General features: G+C 44.3%; 1 protein-coding gene across 1 annotated transcript in view; it reads right to left on the reverse strand.

The window, feature by feature from the left end:
- The window catches only part of slc7a9 (solute carrier family 7 member 9), a 109038-nt gene that overhangs the window by 67369 nt on the left and 24201 nt on the right, over positions 1-17468 (reverse strand). The window contains exon 3 of the mRNA XM_085991577.1: positions 1090-1237. Coding sequence (XP_085847703.1) covers positions 1090-1237 — 148 coding nt within the window. The remainder of the gene's footprint in view (positions 1-1089; positions 1238-17468) is intronic.

Genomic DNA, 17468 nt, shown 5'->3' on the forward strand with positions numbered 1-17468 from the left:
TCTTAAAAATTGTAATTTTCATCAGAATGGAGAAATTTGACACTCCACAAAATTTAAATTAGTTTTTCAGGGCCATAACCTTTGTTTAGCAGTCAATACGCTGTTAAAACCCCAGTTACACCTAATCCAACAAGGCCTAACTTTTAATGGGGTATTTAACAGTGATATTACCACGTAAATGCCCAAGTTTTCATTGGCTTCACTGATTTCCCTAATTATACTGATTGCCAGCTGTGGGGGGTGGGATGGGGGAGCCACAGCGCAGCCAGTGTCGGAGTAATGAATGACTGACCGCAACTTCAGCATTTCCACGTTAGGATGCGCATGAGCTTAATCCTGAAATTGGGGTCAGATTCAAAGGGGTAATACCTGTTTTTCACTGTTGTTACCCACCACAAATTCCAGGTCATTAAATATAATTCCATTGCTGCTGGGTGTGCTGCATTAGCTTGGAATTCTCGGATGGCTGTGTCTTTTTATATATACACTGGGTAGGGGAGCAAACTCTTGTGGGACTAGAGCTGTGTACGAACAACAACATGGTTAATGCATGGGAAGTTTTGAACCAATTAGAAGATAGCATGGGTAAATTTATGCTACTTTTCTGAATTCTTTTACAATTTTTATGTGTTTATTATGTACAATTGTATATTTGGGTTTGAGAGTGAGGAACTATTGTGGTGGCTGAAAGAAGTTTCAAAATGTTGTTTGAGAGATTTTATTGGTTCATCTAGGATTTTTTTAATTGCAGGTAGTGATTTTTGTTTGATAGTGTTCATTTTTAGTGACATGGAAATTTTAGTCATGCTTCATGCCCTACGGAAAAAAAAACTTCCCCACACTTTATGGACATGTTACACCTGCGGCAGATGCAAAACTTTTAATTACAGTATACAGATTATTAATTCTTTCCAAGTCTAATTATATTTTTTCTTCAGCTGTTGCAATATGACAATTATTTTTTGACTATGTTATTAAAAAGGAAAAATGTTACATTTCCAAAGTATAATATTATTATTTCTTATTTTGTAGATGGTTAGAAAACCTGAGTTCTGAAACAAATTTAACAAAATGTCATCTGTTGCTTACCTAACGTTGCTAGGACTCCGCAAGCTGCCCAGACAGTCAAACAAGGTCCCACTGCTCCAGTATTGGATAAAACAGATTTAGGCGAGATAAAGATTCCTGAGCCAATCATTGTCCCTACAATGAGACTGATACCACTGACCAAGCCAACCTTTACATGGAGGGAGAAAGAAAAAAAAACTTTTAACAAGAAAACATATAACGAGAAAGGGTCATTTGGCTCACTTTGTCCACAGTTCATGTAGAATTTTGGACTATATCTGACCTATTTAAAACTCTTCAAAGAAAGTTCTGCATAATTACTCCATGAAATGCCCATAGATAATCAAGAAAGCTTCCAGTATATTTATTCACCCCAGTTATAAAGCCATGAATCTCGTACATAATTTTTAAAAACGTTTAATTAATTTGGCCTCCAATTTTTAAAATGTGTAAATCCGAGCCCCAAAGTCTGTTTTACTCCTTTTTAAAGTTTTACCATTTAGTCTATATTTCCTCTCCTTTTTCTTAATCCCAAAATGTATTCACTCACCTTTCTCCACATTAAATTGTATTTGACATCTATCTGTCCAATCCATAAAGCTCCTGGAGTCACTTATAATTCTTTTCACAGTTAACCATTTTGTATCATTGGCAAATTTTGATATTCTCTATACCCAAGTCCAAATCATTTATCTAAAATAAGAGCAACAACCCCCTGCGCAACTCTAATTGCATCCCTCCAATCTAGAAATACCCATTAACCACTATATTTTGCTTACTTTCCATTGGCCAACTTTCTAAGCTGTGATTTAGTTCCATATCCAGCCAGTAGTTATTACATAGAAACATAGAAGATAGGAGCAGGAGTAGGCCATTCGGCCCTTCGAGCCTGCTCCGCCATTCAATGAGATCATGGCTGATCATCCAAATTCAGTACCCTGTCCCTGCCTTCTCCCCATATCCCTTGATCCCTTTAGCCTTAAGAAATATATCCAACTCTTTCTTGAATATACTTAATGAACTGGCCTCCACCACCCTCTGTGGCAGAGAATTCCACAGGTTCACCACTCTCTGGGTGAAGAAATTCCTCCTCATTTCAGTCCTAAATGGCTTACCCCTTATCCTTAGACTATGACCCCTGGTTCTGGACTCCCCGGCCATCAGAAACATCCTTCCTGCATCTAGTCTGTCCAGGCCTGACAGAATTTTATAGGTTTCGATGAGATCCCCTCTCAATCTTCTAAACTCCAGTGAGTATAAGCCCATTCGACACAATCTCTCCTCATACGTCATTCCTGCCATCCCAGGTATCAGCCTGGTGAATCTTCGCTGCACTCCTTCCATGGCAAGAACGTCCTTCCTCAGGTAAGGTGACCAAAACTGCACACAATACTCAAGGTGTGGTCTCACCAAGGCCCTGGACAACTGCAGCAAGACATCCTTGTTCTTGTACTCGAACCCTCTTGCTACGAAGGCCAACATACCATTTGCCTTCTTAACCGTCTGCTGCACCTGCATGCTTACCTTCAGCGACTGGTGCACAAGAACACCCAGGTCTCTTTGCACTTCCCCTTCTCCCAATCTATTGCCATTCAAATAATAATCTGCCTTCCTGTTTTTGCCACCAAAGTGGATAACCTCACATTTATCCACATTATAGTGCATTTGCCATGTTTCTGCCCAATCACCCAACCTGTCCAAATCACACTGGAGTTTCACGACAGCCTCCTCACAGCATACCCTCCCACCCAGCTTTGTGTCGTCTGCAAATTTGGATATATTACATCCAATTCCCTCGTCCAGATCATTAATATATATTGTGAACAGCTGGGGTCCTAGGACCGATCCTTGCGGTACCCCACTAGTCACTGCCTGCCACTCGGAAAACGACCCGTTTATTCCAACTCTTTGCTTTCTGTCCGCCAACCAGTTCTCTATCCAAGTCAATACCTTGCCCCCAATCCCATGTGCCTTAATTTTGCACGCTAATCTCTTATGCGGGACCTTATCGAAAGCCTTCTGAAAGTCCAAATACACCACATCCACTGGTTCTCCCTTATCTATTTTACCAGTTACATCCTCAAAAAATTCCAGTAGATTAGTCAAGCATGATTTACCTTTTGTAAATCCATGTTGACTTTGTCCGATCCTGTCACTGCTTTCCAAGTGCTCTGCTATTACATCTTTTATAATGGACTCTAGCATTTTCCCCACTACCGATGTCAAGCTTACCGGTCTATAATTCCCCGCCTTTTCTCTACCACCTTTTTTGAATAGTGGGGTGACATTAGCTACCCGCCAATCCATGGGTACCGTTCCAGAGTCTATCGAGTTCTGGAAGATGACCAGCAATGCATCTACTATTTCTAGGGCCACTTACTTAAGTACCCTGGGATGTAGATTATCAGGCCCTGGGGATTTATCGGCCTTTAGTCCCATCAATTTTCCTAACACCATTTCCCTACAAATACTGATTTCTTTCAGTTCCACCCTTTCATCAGACCCTATGTTCCCCAACATCTCTGGGAGGTTATTTGTGTCCTCCTTTGTGAAGACAGAACCAAAATATGTATTTAGTTGGTCAGCCATTTCTTTGTTCCCCATTATAAATTCCCCCGATTCTGACTGCAAGGGACCTACGCTTGACTTCACCAATCTTTTTCTCTTCACATATCTATAAAAGCTTTTACAGTCAGTTTTTATGTTCCCTGCAAGCTTACACTCATATTCTATTTTCCATTTCTTAATTAATCCCTTTGTCCTCCTTTGTTGAATCCTAAACTGCTCCCAATCCTCAGGATTATTGCTTTTTCTGGCCAATTTATATGCCCTCTCCTTGGACCTTATGCTATCCCTAATTTCCCTTGTTAGCCACGGTTGGGTCACCTTTTTTGTTTTATTTTTATGCCAAACTGGGATGAACAAATTCTGTAGTTCATCCATTCGGTCTTTGAATGTTTGCCATTGCCTCTCCACCGTCAACCCCTTGAGTGCCATTCCCCAATCAATCCTACCCAACTCGCTCCTCAGACCATCGTAGTTTCCTTTATTTAAATTGAGGACCCTAGTCTCCGAGTCAACTACTTCATTCTCCATCTTAATGAAGAATTCGATCATATTATGATCGCTCCGACCCAAGGGGCCTCGTACAACAAGATTGCTAATTAATCCTTTCTCGTTACATCATACCCAGTCTAAGATGGCCTGATCTCTGGTTGGTTCCTCGACATATTGGTCCAGGAAACCATCCCGTAAACACTCCAGGAATTCCTCCTCCACAGTATTGTTACTAATTTGGTTGGCCCAATCTATATGTAGATTAAAGTCACCCATGATGACTGCTGTGCCCTTATTGCACGCTTCTTTAATTTCCCTTTTAATGCCATCCCCAACCTCCGCCTTACTGTTTGGAGGTCTATAAACCACTCCCACTAACATTTTTTTCCCCTTTAGTATTTCTCAATTCTACCCATACAGATTCCACCTCATCAGAGCGAATATCCTTCATTACAATTGTGTTAATCCCTTCTTTAACCAGTAATGCTACCCCACCTCCCTTTCCTTTTTGCCTATCTTTCCTGAATACCGAATACCCCTGGATGTTGAGTTCCCAGTCCTGGCCTTCCTTGAGCCACATTTCCGTAATCCCAACCAAATTGTATTTGTTTACTTCTATTTCTTGTAGTATGCCATCTCTCTCAAAAAGCAGATTGAGAGGACGAAAATCATGTTTTGATGATTATTATGTGCATAGGTAATCACGTTCTGACTCATTCCAAACAATCTGCATATTTGTAAAATAAAATCCTTGCCTATTTAGGTAATCAAAGGTATTGGCTCTAAAAGTCTGCAATGAATCATGTCTCAGTGTAAGTGCCAAGATAAGCCTGCCAAGAACCTCTGCTGCTGAACCCAGTGGATTTTCCATGATCATGTAGAGGTTCCCTAAAATGTCTGCCAATAGTGGGTGCCTGTACCACTAGGGGTGCATCTAGATTGCCCACCCATTGAAGAGGCCAGAACGTCCAGCTGAAGAGTGCCTGGTCTGGCGAGGGGAGATGCCAGACCCTCCCACCAAAGAATAACTCGTTGCCTTCTCAGTCCCCTTGCGTTTTTTTTTTTTAAATTCCACCATTTTTCTTTGGGGGTCCATGCCACAACCTCAGTCTGGATCTCCAGGTAGTTCCCTGTTCTGACTGGTGTGCCTACACCATCGCTACACCAGGTCACATTGAAGGTTCAGGATACAGGGACTCTTGATATAGGGAATCTCTAACCACTCCTCTGTCAGGATTTTGAGCAGATGGAAGCTCTGCCCCCGAAAAGTCATCCCAAAACCCGGTGTATCCGAGTCCTGGCCTAGTTTGCGGCCTTATTGCATACACCTGCCAAAGTTGCAAAGGGCTGTCGATTTTCAGGGCCAAGGTATGGGTGCACATATTTTAACAAGATGTGGCGGTATAAAGTATTGCTGGAAATCTGGCTCAGTGTAAAATTCTTGAGTGGCTAATTGCTGGGGCTATGCTCTCATCAGCAATGCATCAGTGACCTGCTGTATATAATTAGTCACAGCTGAATGAAAAATCCTTGCATAATCACTGCCTGGAGTGAGAGAAGATTCATTCATGATAGCAGTTACAGTGACAGCTACTGGACAAGCAGACATGATTGCAAAATCTGTCTGCAGAACTTGGAAATCTATTAGAACTTTTCTATGAAACCACTATCACCTTAGACACTTAGAATCATATATTGTCCCCCTTTGACTTGAGACTTGGTTATTTTATATTTATATTCACATTCACCTTTTTCTTCCATAGTCCATCTGCTGTTATAATGCAGCAACCCATAAAACCAAATATTCAGTCAATGAAGTATATTTTAATCAGTATTGTAATGTAGGCAAATGCAACAATCAATTTGACAGGTCCCACAAACAGTAATGAGATCTGTAAGGTGTTTAATTGAGAGATAAATATTGGCTCGAACACCAGGTGAACTCCCCAGCTTATTTTCAAATATTGCCATTGTATCTTTTAGGTCCACCTGTACAGCTGGCAGGGTCTCGGTTTAATGCCTTATTAAAAAAAAAGCACTTCTGACAATTCAGCATTCCCTCGGGACTGCTTTGAAGTATGAGCCTAGATAATGTGCTTAAGTCTCTGGAGTGGGACTTAAACCCACAACTTTCTGAATCAGATGCAACAGTGCTACCATTGAGCCAAGACTAACACTACTATTGTCTCATCTCCTGGTGCTGGTGGATTCCAAATTATTCCAGTTTCATCACACTTCCAGCAGAATTGAATTCTGCAAACCAGCAATGATCATACTTTTGTTAGTATCCACTCCACATCACAACTGGGCAATACATTTACTAACAATTACAAATTGAATTATGTGGGAAATTTGGAGTGTTACAGTTTGCAATTTCCAATATAAATAAGGCATTAGTTAAGTCACTAAAATGGCTACATCAAAGCATTATTTAACACTACTTCAACTGGGCCTTAATCAGACTTGTGCACAGCACTGGAACATTAGTTGAACACTAACTTGAGCTTAATTTAATTTATTCCACCCATTAATTATTTGTTAAATTGCTGTTTATTTTACTGAGTAGCAATGTGTAATGCTTGCTATTAACTCAAATTGCTACATGCAAATTAATGCTATTAACAGCCCAGGTTGATTTAATGCCAAAAAAATCAATGTTGCAGTAAAGGCTAATATAGCACCAACAATAAGTACATAGAGGACATGAGATTTTTCTCCTTATTCTACAACTTAAAAGTTGATAGCAACGTTAAGCTATTAAATATTAACTGGTCAAAGACACAAAACTGATCATCTTCTGTTGTATAGAGATCTGCCATCTTAATGTACCTATTTTTTTTAAATTCTTTTAATGGGGGGTGGCCGTTGCACACCAGCTACCACACGGTGTAGTAGCTGGTGTGCAACAGCCACCCCACATTAAAAGAATTCACGCACAGGCATCTTCCACCCTTTAAAATGAAGTTCGGGACCTGGAATGTCAGGACCCTCATGGACAACCCCAACAGTGACAGACCGGAACGCCGTACTGCTATCATTGCCCGGGAGCTCAGACGTTTCGACATTGACATCGCCGCCCTAAGTGAGACCCGGCGGGCAGGGGAAGGCCAGCTCAAGGAGCAAGGTGGTGGTTACACCTTCTTCTGGAAAGGCAAACCCGAAGAAGAACGCCGCCTCCATGGGGTAGGCTTCGCCATAAAAAATGAACTGGTCGGGCATCTCAGAGACTCCCCTAGTGGTATAAACAAGCGCCTCATGACTCTTTGACTCACCCTAGCCCAAAACCAGTGCGCTATGGTCATCAGTGCATTCGCCCCAACACTGGAAGCCACAGACGAGACCAAAGAGGAATTTTACTCCAGCCTCAAACAATCCCTGTCCCGAGTCCCAACGGGTGACAAGCTGATCCTCCTTGGCGACTTCAACGCCAGAGTTGGAAAGGACACAGACCTCTTGGGGAGGTGTGATCGGCAGAGAGGGGGTAGGGAAAGCCAACTCCAACGGTACCCTCCTCCTGTCGAAATGCTTAGAACATGGCCTCGTCATAACCAACACCTTGTTCCGTCAGAGAGACAAGTACAAGGCTTCATGGCAGCACCCTCGTTCCAAGCACTGGCATCTGTTGGACTACGTCATCGTCCGAGTGAGGGACCGCAAGGACGTCTGCATCACCCGTGCCATGATAGGAGCTGACGACTGCTGGACAGACCACCGCCTAATACGCCCTGTCATTTCCATCAATGTAGCCCCAAAACAGCGGCGGCAACAGAAACAATGCCGCAGGAAAATTAATGCTGGAGCAAAGACCCCGCTAAGAAAGCCCTATTCAGCCTGCGCCTCACAAACAACCTGACGACTCCCAGTGATGCAGAGACACAGAGTGTCCACAGTGCTTGGTCTGCACTCAAGGCCTCCATAATCAGCACCTGTGAATCTGTCACTTAACCAGGAAACACCAAGACTGGTTCGACAAGAATGACCAGGAGATCCAGGAGCTAATAAGCCGCAAGCGCAAGGCATTTCTGATCTGGAAACAGCAACAGAACTCAAGAGCAAGAAAACAGCTCTACAGAAGCCTGAAGGCCGAGGTCCAACAAAAAACTCGCGACCTAAAGAACAGATGGTGGGTGGAGAAAGCGCAGGAAATCCAGCAGCTAGCCGACAACCACGACATGCGTGGATTCTTTAGCGCAGTCAAGACCATCTACGGCCCAAGCAACCAAGGTCCTACCCCACTGCGGGCCAAGAACGGAGAGGTACTCATCAAGGACAGAGAGGCAGTCAGTGCCTGCTGGAAGGAGCACTTCGAAGATCTCCTTAACCACGACTCTGTCTTCGACACGAGTGTCCTTAACTCCATCCCACAGCATGCTACCCGCCACCATCACAGCACAACCCCAGCCTGGCATGAGATTGAAAAGGCCATCCGACAACTGAAGAACAACAGGAGCAGATGGAATCCCCGCCGAGGCACTAAAGCATAGCGGAGAAGCACTACTGGCGCGAATTCATTAACTCATTTCTCTTATCTGGAAGGAGGAGAGCATGCCAGGGGATCTCGGATGCCGTAATTGTGACCATCTTCAATTAAGGTGACAAGTCCGATTGCGGTAATTACACAGGAGTTTCCCTGCTATCTGCCACAGGGAAAGTCATCGCAAGAATCCTCCTCAATCACCTTCTCCCAGTGGTCGAAGAGCTCCTCCCAGAGTCGCAATGCAGATTCCGCCCACTAAGGGGCACAATGGACATGATCTTCACCGCACGTCAATTACAAGAGAAATGCAGGGAACAGCACCAACCACTGTACATGGCCTTCTTTGATCTCACAAAGGCCTTCGACACTGTCAACTGTGAGGGATTATGGAGTGTCCTCCTCAAATTTGGCTGCCCTCAAAAGTTTGTCACTATCCTCCGCCTGCTTCACGACGACATACAAGCCGTGATCCTGACCAACGGTTCCACCACAGACCCAATTCATGTACGAACCGGGGTCCAGCAAGGCTGTGTCATCGCACCAACGCTCTTCTCAATCTTCCTTGCTGCAATGCTCCAACTCACCCTCAGTAAGCTCCCCACTGGACTGGAGCTAATTTACAGAACAAACGGGAAACTGTTCAACCTCCGTCGCCTCCAGTCCAGATCCAAGGTCGCCCCATCCTCTGTCATCGAATTACAGTATGCAGACGATGCTTGCGTCTGCGCTCACTCGGAGGTCGAGCTCCAAACCATCGTAAACACCTTCACTGAAGCATACGAGAGCATAGGCCTTACACTAAACATCCATAAGACAAAGGTCCTCTACCAACCTGCCCCCGCCACACAGTGCTGCCCCCTGATTATCAAAATGCACGACAAGGCCTTGGACAACGTGGACCACTTTCCATACCTTGGGAGCCTACTGTCAACAAGGGCAGACGTCGACGACGAAGTCCAACACCGCCTTCAGTGTGCCAGTGCAGCCTTCGGTCGCCTGAGGAAGAGAGTGTTTGAAGACCAGGACCTCAAGCCCGGCACTATGCTCATGGTCTACAGGGCAGCAGTGAAACCTGCCCTGCTTTATGCCTCAGAGACATGGACCATGTACAGCAGGCACCTCAAAGCACTGGCGAGGTATCACCAATGCTGCCTCCGCAAGATCCTGCAAATCCATTGGTAGGATAGGCGCACCAACGTCAGTGTTCTTGCTCAGGCCAACATCCCCAGCATCGAAGCTCTGACCACGCTCGATCAGCTCCGATGGACGGGTCACATTGTCCGCATGCCCGATACGAGACTCCCAAAACAAGCGCTGTACTCGGAGCTCCGGCATGGCAAGAGAGCCCCAGGTGGGCAGAGGAAACGCTTCAAGGACACCCTCAAAGCCTCCTTGAAAAAGTGTAACATCCCCACTGACACCTGGGATTACCTGGCCCAAGACCGCACAAAGTGGAGGAGAAGCATCTGGGAAGGCGCCGAACACCTCGAGTCTCTTCGCTGGGAGCAAGCGGAAGCCAAGCGCAAGGAGCGCACTTCAACCCAAGCACCCCACCCACCCACTGCTTCAAACAGCGTCTGCCCCACCTGTGACAGAGACTGTAGGTCCCGCATTGGACTAATCAGTCACCTGCGAGCTCATTTTTAGTGTGGAAGCAAGTCATCCTCGGTTTCGAGGGACTGCCTAAGAAGGGAGTAATGTACCTATCCAGTACAGTTCTACACTCCCTACATTGCAGCATCTAATTGTTTCTTAATTTTCACCTTCACCCTTTTCTCATAAGTCCATTCCAAATGCTGATCGTTCTCTATGAAGAAGTACCTCCTGATATCAATACCTCTCATTAGCTTGCACCTGTGTCCCCTTGTCCCACTCTCATGGTTTACTTTATAGTAGTATTCCTGATTAACCTTTTCCAAACTATTTACTATCTTATATGCCTTTTATAAGATCACCTCCCAGGTTTCTAGTCTTTCATAGAATCATAGAATGATACAGCACACAAGGGGGCCATTTGACCCATTGTGTCTGTGCTGACTCTTTGGTAGAGCTATCCAATTAGTCTCACTCCCCTGTTCTTTCCCCATAGCCCTATAAATGTTTCCTTTCAAATATTTATCCTATTCACTTTTGGAAGTTACTATTGAATCTGCTTCCACCACCCTTTCAGGCTAGGGTGACCATATTTTCTAAACCGAACCTGAGGACACACAGGGTGGGAGCACAGTGAAGTAGCCAGGACGGAAAAAGCAAACATTTTTGTTATTTTGATGCAAGCTGATTCTGCACAAAGCCGCGCCAGAACTTTCCACCTGAATAATGCAATCGCTGTTCACAGCATCTGCTGGCCGCAATCACCGACTCCTTCCCCCTCCTCACAGCCCGACACTCACCCACACCATCCGAGGCCGCAAAGCGCGCTCTGATCTGGCTCCCGGGGCATCCACACAGCTTGGCTCCAGCCACGGCTCATTAGTGGACCTCATTACTCGGACATTTTGGCTCCGGGGCCAATTTCTCTTCAACTGAATTTCGCAGGACTATCCGGGGATTCAGGGGGGCTGGGGGCAGAGCATGCATACTGCGGCCAGAGTGCGATCTCTACATAAATTAAAGTCCCTCAGTGAATCCATCCCTTCTACTGGTTGAAAACAGGAGATTGACATCCCTCCCACCAATTGGAACCTGCCGCGTCGCACAGCCCCGCCCACTTTATTGACCGACCACAGGGCAGCTCGGGGGTCACGTGGCTCCTGACTTGAACCCATGCGTATTTGGGGACAGTTTCCTGATCTGGGGACTCTTCCAGGAACATTGTTTGCCCGGGGACACAGTCTCTCATCTAGGGACTGTCCCCAGAAAACTGGTAAGTATGGGTTCCCTATTTCAGGCAGTAGATTCCAGATCATAACAAATTGCTCCATAAAATAAAGTTTTCTCATGTCGCCTCTGGTTCTATTGCCAGTCACCTCAAACCTGTGTCCTCTGGTTACTGACCTTTCTGCCACTGGAAACAGTTTCTCCTTATTGTGCTGTAAATACTATGTAATACTCTAGTCCAGTCCAGTCCAAAGATGTGCGGGTTAGGTTGATTGGCCATGATAAAAATTGACCCTTAGTGTTAGGGGGGATTAAATACGTGGGGTTACGGGGATAGGGCTTGGGTGGGATGGCTGTCGGTGTAGGGACCGGGTGCTAGGGTTTGGATGATCAGCCATGATCTCGTTGAATGGCGGAGCAGGCTCGAAGGGCCGAATGGCCTACTCCTGCTCCTATCTTCTATGTTTCTATCAAAACCCTTCATGATTTTGAACACCTCTCTTAAATCCCCTTTTAACCTTCTCTGCTCTAAGGAGAACAACGCCAGCGTCTCCAGTCTCCACATAATTCAAGTACCATTCTTGTAAATCTCTTCTGCATTCTCTCTAAGGCCTTGACATCCTTCTTTCCTCTTATCTCACACCTAGGAAAAAAGATGAGGCTCATGGCTCTTACATAGAAGTTCCAACATGGAAACAGGCCATTTGGCACAACTAGTTTGTGCTAACATTTATCCTCTATGTGAGAAAATTATTCTAATCACATTTACCTACCTGTTTGCATATCCCTACAACCCCTTTTCCTTTAACCACCTATCCAATTTAATCTTGAATGTTGACAATTTATGTCTCAATCACTAACCCTGGAAGTGCATTCCACAGCCTCATAGCTCTGCGTAAAGAAATCTTTTCTGCTCTCTGTTCAAAATATTTTCCATTTACACTTGTTTCTATGGCCCCTCCATTCTTGACCCCTCAAATACTAGAAACAGTCTGCATTGATCTACCCTGTCCCATCCTTTCATAATTTTAAACACTTCTGTCATATTGCACTGTAATCTACATTGTTCCAATGAACATTGATCCAATTTTCCAAGTGATTCTTTGTGTTTGTATTTCTCATACCAGGCAGCATCCTAATGAATCTGCATTGTACCCTCTCTCAAGCCTCAATATTATTTTTTATAGTGTGAAGCTCAACTGTACACAGTATTCTGAGGTCTTATTAAGATTTATAGGCTCATCATTACCAATGTTCCCTCTAATATTTTTTTGGGTGCGCGGTCCCTTTAACAGACTGCGCGGCCCATTCAAAATTCTGGGCCTGCGCAAAATGTCTCATTGAAAAGCCGGTGATTGGCCTGTGCGAGACCACCAGACAGCGTAGCAGGAATGTTGATCATTACATATTGGTCCTGAAATTGCATTGTGTATGATGCCATGCTTTCTGAGTACACCATCGTATTCCCTTTGAAATTGACCACAAGTTCGGGATTTCTGCAGGCGCGACATCTAGAATTTGCAGCCCGTCAATGTACGCATTGACAGGCCATCCGCGCAGGCCACAAAAAAAGCAATTGCTGGCGCAGAGTTGAGCTATTTGCCCACCAACTGGCCAGCAATTGCGCACGGAAGTCTTATGGTTGATGCAAGCAGGCACAGGGCCTGTTTGCATCAGCGTAAGAGGATATCCAAACCATTAATTAAACATTTTCATATCATAAATTATGCACATACACTGTATGAAATAAGTTTATGCAAATATTGGCCCGGATTACAATTTTAATGATGTATTATCAAAAAGAGGTAGGGAAAGGGGAAAATTGAATGGAGTTTTTACAGTGTGTTCAGGGCTCCTTTTTTCTTACCCAGTACGTAAGAAGCCCAACAAGAGTGAAATCACTTAATGATCTAGTATTGGGAAATTAACCAGAGCAGATAAGAGAAGTAAGCGTAGGGAACATCTAGTCACTAGCAACCATAACATAATAATGTTTAAAATAATTATTGAGAAATACATAAGTAAGACAAAGACCAAAATAATAGTTTGGGGGAAAAGCTAATTTTGAGGGGATGAGACTGGAACTAAGGAAGGCAAACTGGAAAAAATTGACAGATAAAGAGATAGAACAGCAGTATGAAATATTTTAAAAGGTGATCAAGAGAGTTCTGCCAAAAAACAACAAACTAGCCAATAATGAAACACCATGGATCAATAAAGAGGTAAGGATGAAAATTAAACTAATGAGAAAGGCATACACTAAGTATATAGACCATAAAGGAGAGGATGACAAAAGGGAATATGAAGAGATTGGGAAAGAAGCAAACTGGAAAAACAATGAGGAAAGCAAAAAGGAATTACAAAATTTAATTATCAAGGAATATAGAAAGAAATAGTAAAGTATTCTACAGACACATAAATAACAAAGAAAAATGAGGATAGGGACAAGGTCATTTTGGGATACCTCTTAACCTTTACTCAAAATGTAATAGAAAAACATCGAGAAACCAAAAATATAATAAAGAGTAGTCAGCACGGATTTCAAAAGGGAAGGTCATGCTCGACCAACCTTATTGAATTCTTCGAAGAAGTAACAGAGTAGACCAGGGTAATGTATAGGTGTAATCTATTTGGACTTTCAAAAGTCCTTTGATGAGGTACCGCATAGTAGACGAAGGTCAGAGCATGTGGAGTCAGGGGACAGGTAGTAGAATGGACAGCAAACTGGCTACAAAACAGAGAGTAGGGGTTAGAGGTCGTAAATGTAAGATAGTCACTAATAAAACAATTAGAGAATTCAGGAGAAACTTCTTTACCCAAAGAGTGGTTAGAATGTGGAACTTGCTACCACGAGGAGTAGTTGAGGCAAGTAGCAAAGATACTTTTAAGGGGAAGCTAGATAAGCACATGAGGGAGAAAAGAATAGAAGAATATGCTGATAGGGTGAGATGAAGTAAGGTTCGTCTGCAGCATAAATGCCGACATTGACCAGTTGGGCCGAATGGCCTGTTTCTGTACTGTACACTTGATGTAACTCAATGTGACTGGATGTTTGAGAGGTACCAGTAGATTGGAAACAGGCTAATGTGGTGCCCATATTCAAAAAGCGTGACAAAACATACACAGACAACTATAGACCCATTATTTTTACTTCCATTCCATGTAAAATTGTGGAATTGATTATCAAGAGTAGACTTCAGCATCATTTGTACAACATAAGCTAGTTAATAGCAGTCAGCATGAATTCAGAAGGGGAATGTCTTGCCTGGCCGACTGCTCTTTCTGTGGCGATGAATATGACCACCACACTGAAAATTAATGGCACAGGCCCTTCAGGCACCCACTGGCAATATCTGTAATATCAGCCAAGCGGCAGTGCAAGTATAAATTCATCAGGTGACTGACGCACTTTACAGGGAAGCTGAGGAATTCATCACCGTTTGGATCACAGCAAGGCAACAGCGAAATAGGACTATGCAATTTTACAGGGTTGCTAGCTTTCCCGAGGTAAAGGGAATCAATGGCACCCACATTACATTAGAGTGCAGTTCCCAAAGTATACTCCCTCAAGAACATCCACAGGAAGGGTTTCCACTCCCTCAATGTACAGATTGTGTGACAGCATGCAGAGGATCCTGCATGTCAACCCCAGATATGCCTTCCACCCACCCTGCTCCTTTGGATAATGACCCCACTAAGAGTGGCCGGAACAGCAGCTCATGACTTCACTAGATTCATCACTGAGGACCATCAGGGTCTTGAAGGGATGCATATGCTGCCTGGACAATGCAGGAGGAGTTCTGTAGTATGTTCCAGATTGTGTGTCATATAGTTGCAGCCTGCTGTGCCCTTCACAATTTTGCCATTCAAAAAAGTCTGGACTTTGAGATTGCTGGCGAGGAGGCCCAGGCTCCTTTGGGGCCAGAACTACATGCAGCAGAGGCGGCGGCGGTGATACAAGAGGCGGCGAGGCTCAGGTAGGTTTAGCAATCTCCAAGCTCCGAGCTCAGAGGGAGGGAGAGAAGTAAAAAGTAATCAAAGTGTGACGTCACCAGAAAGTAGGTAAGTGATTGGTTGGTGAGTATTTCTCTCTTTTTTTAAACTTAAACTCTTTGGTTTATAGTTTCTAAGCTCTCTGTGGTGTAGCGGGGACTGTTGGTAAACCAGGGCCCTTAAGTATATCATTTAACTGTAGTGTAATTGGTGGGATTGATTTGATTTAATTTAATATGAATTAATTTAAGGGTAAGTCATCGCAGGAGAGCTCGGCCCAGTGGTGTGCTCCTCCTGCGCTATGTGGGAACTCAGGGACACTTCCTGTGTCCCTGACGACCATGTATGCAGGAAGTGTGTCCAGCTGCAGCTACTGGCAGACCGCATTGCGGCGCTGGAGCTGCGATTGGATACATACTGGACCATCCGCGATGTTGAGGACGTCGTGGATATCACATTTAAGCAGTTGGTCACACCGCAGGCAACGGTTGAACAGGCAGAAAGGGAATGGGTGATCAACAGGCAGAGTAGTAGGCACAGGCAGGTAGTGCAGGAGTCCACTGTGGACATCCCCCTCTCAAACAGATATACCACTCTGAATACTGTTGGGGGGGATGGCTTATCAGAGGAAAGCAGCAGCAGCCAACTTCCTGGCACCAGGGGTGGTTCTGCTGCACAGGACGGGAGGAAAAAGAGTGGTAGAGCTATAGTAATAGGGGATTCTATTGTAAGGGGAATAGATAGGCGTTTCTGCGGCCGCAAACGAGACTCCAGGATGGTGTGTTGCCTCCCTGGTGCAAAGATCAAGGATGTCTCAGAGCGGCTGCAGAACATTTTGGAAGGGGAGTGTGAACAGCCAGTTGTCATGGTGCATATAGGTACCAACGATATAGGTAAAAAATGGGATGAGGTCCTAAAAGCTGAATATAGGGAGTTAGGAGGTAAATTTAAAAATAGGACCTCAAAGGTAGTAATCTCAGGATTGCTACCAGTGCCACGTGCTAGTCAGAGTAGAAATAGAAGTATATTTCAGATGAATATGTGGCTAGAGGAATAGTGCAAGGGGGAGGGATTCAAAATCCTGGGACATTGGAACCGGTTCTGGGGGAGGTGGGACCAGTACAAACCGGACGGTTTGCACCTGGGCAGGGCTGGGACCGATGTCCTAGGGGGAGTGTTTGCTAGTGCTCTGGGGGAGGGTTTAAACTAAGATGCCAGGGGGTTGGGAACCTGAGCGGGGAGACAGAGGAAAGGGAAACGAGGATAAAAGCAAAAGATAGGAAGGAGAAAAACAAAAGTGGCAGTCAGAGAAATCAAAGGTTTAAGTCAAACATGGCCACAGTAAATAATAATTCTAAAAGGCCTAAGAGCATTAAAAAAACAAGGAGCATTTGTAATAAGGTGAATGAATTAGCTGCGCAGATGGAAGTAAACGAATATGATTTGATTGGGATTACGGAAACATGACTCCAGGGTAGCCGAGGCTGGGAACTCAACATCCAGGGGTATTCAATATTCAGGAAAGATGGGCAAAAAGGAAAAGGAGGTGGGGTAGCATTGCTGGTTAAAGAGGGGATTAACACAATTGTAAGGAAGGATATTAGCTCTGATGATGTGGAATCTGTATGGGTAGAACTGAGAAATACCAAGGGGCAGAAAACATTAGTGGGAGTGGTATATAGACCTCCAAACAGTAATGCGGAGGTTGGGGATGGCATTAAAAGGGAAATTAAAGAAGCGTGCAATAAGGGCACAGCAGTCATCATGGGTGCCTTTAATCTATATATAGATTGGGCTAACCAAATTAGTAACAATACTATGGAGGAGGAATTCCTGGAGTGTAAATGGGATGGTTTCCTGGACCAATATGTCGAGGAACCAACCAGAGATCAGGCCATCTTAGACTGGGTATTATGTAATGAGAAAGGATTAATTAGCAATCTTGTTGTGCGAGGCCCCTTGGGTTGGAGCGATCATAATATGATCGAATTCTTCATTAAGATGGAGAGTGAAGTTGTTGACTCGAGACTAGGGTCCTGAATTTAAATAAAGG

The sequence above is a fragment of the Somniosus microcephalus genome, chromosome 6 (genome assembly GCF_052327205.1).
Source record: "Somniosus microcephalus isolate GS21.2 chromosome 6, FLI_Smic_1.0, whole genome shotgun sequence".
NCBI lineage: Eukaryota > Metazoa > Chordata > Chondrichthyes > Squaliformes > Somniosidae > Somniosus > Somniosus microcephalus.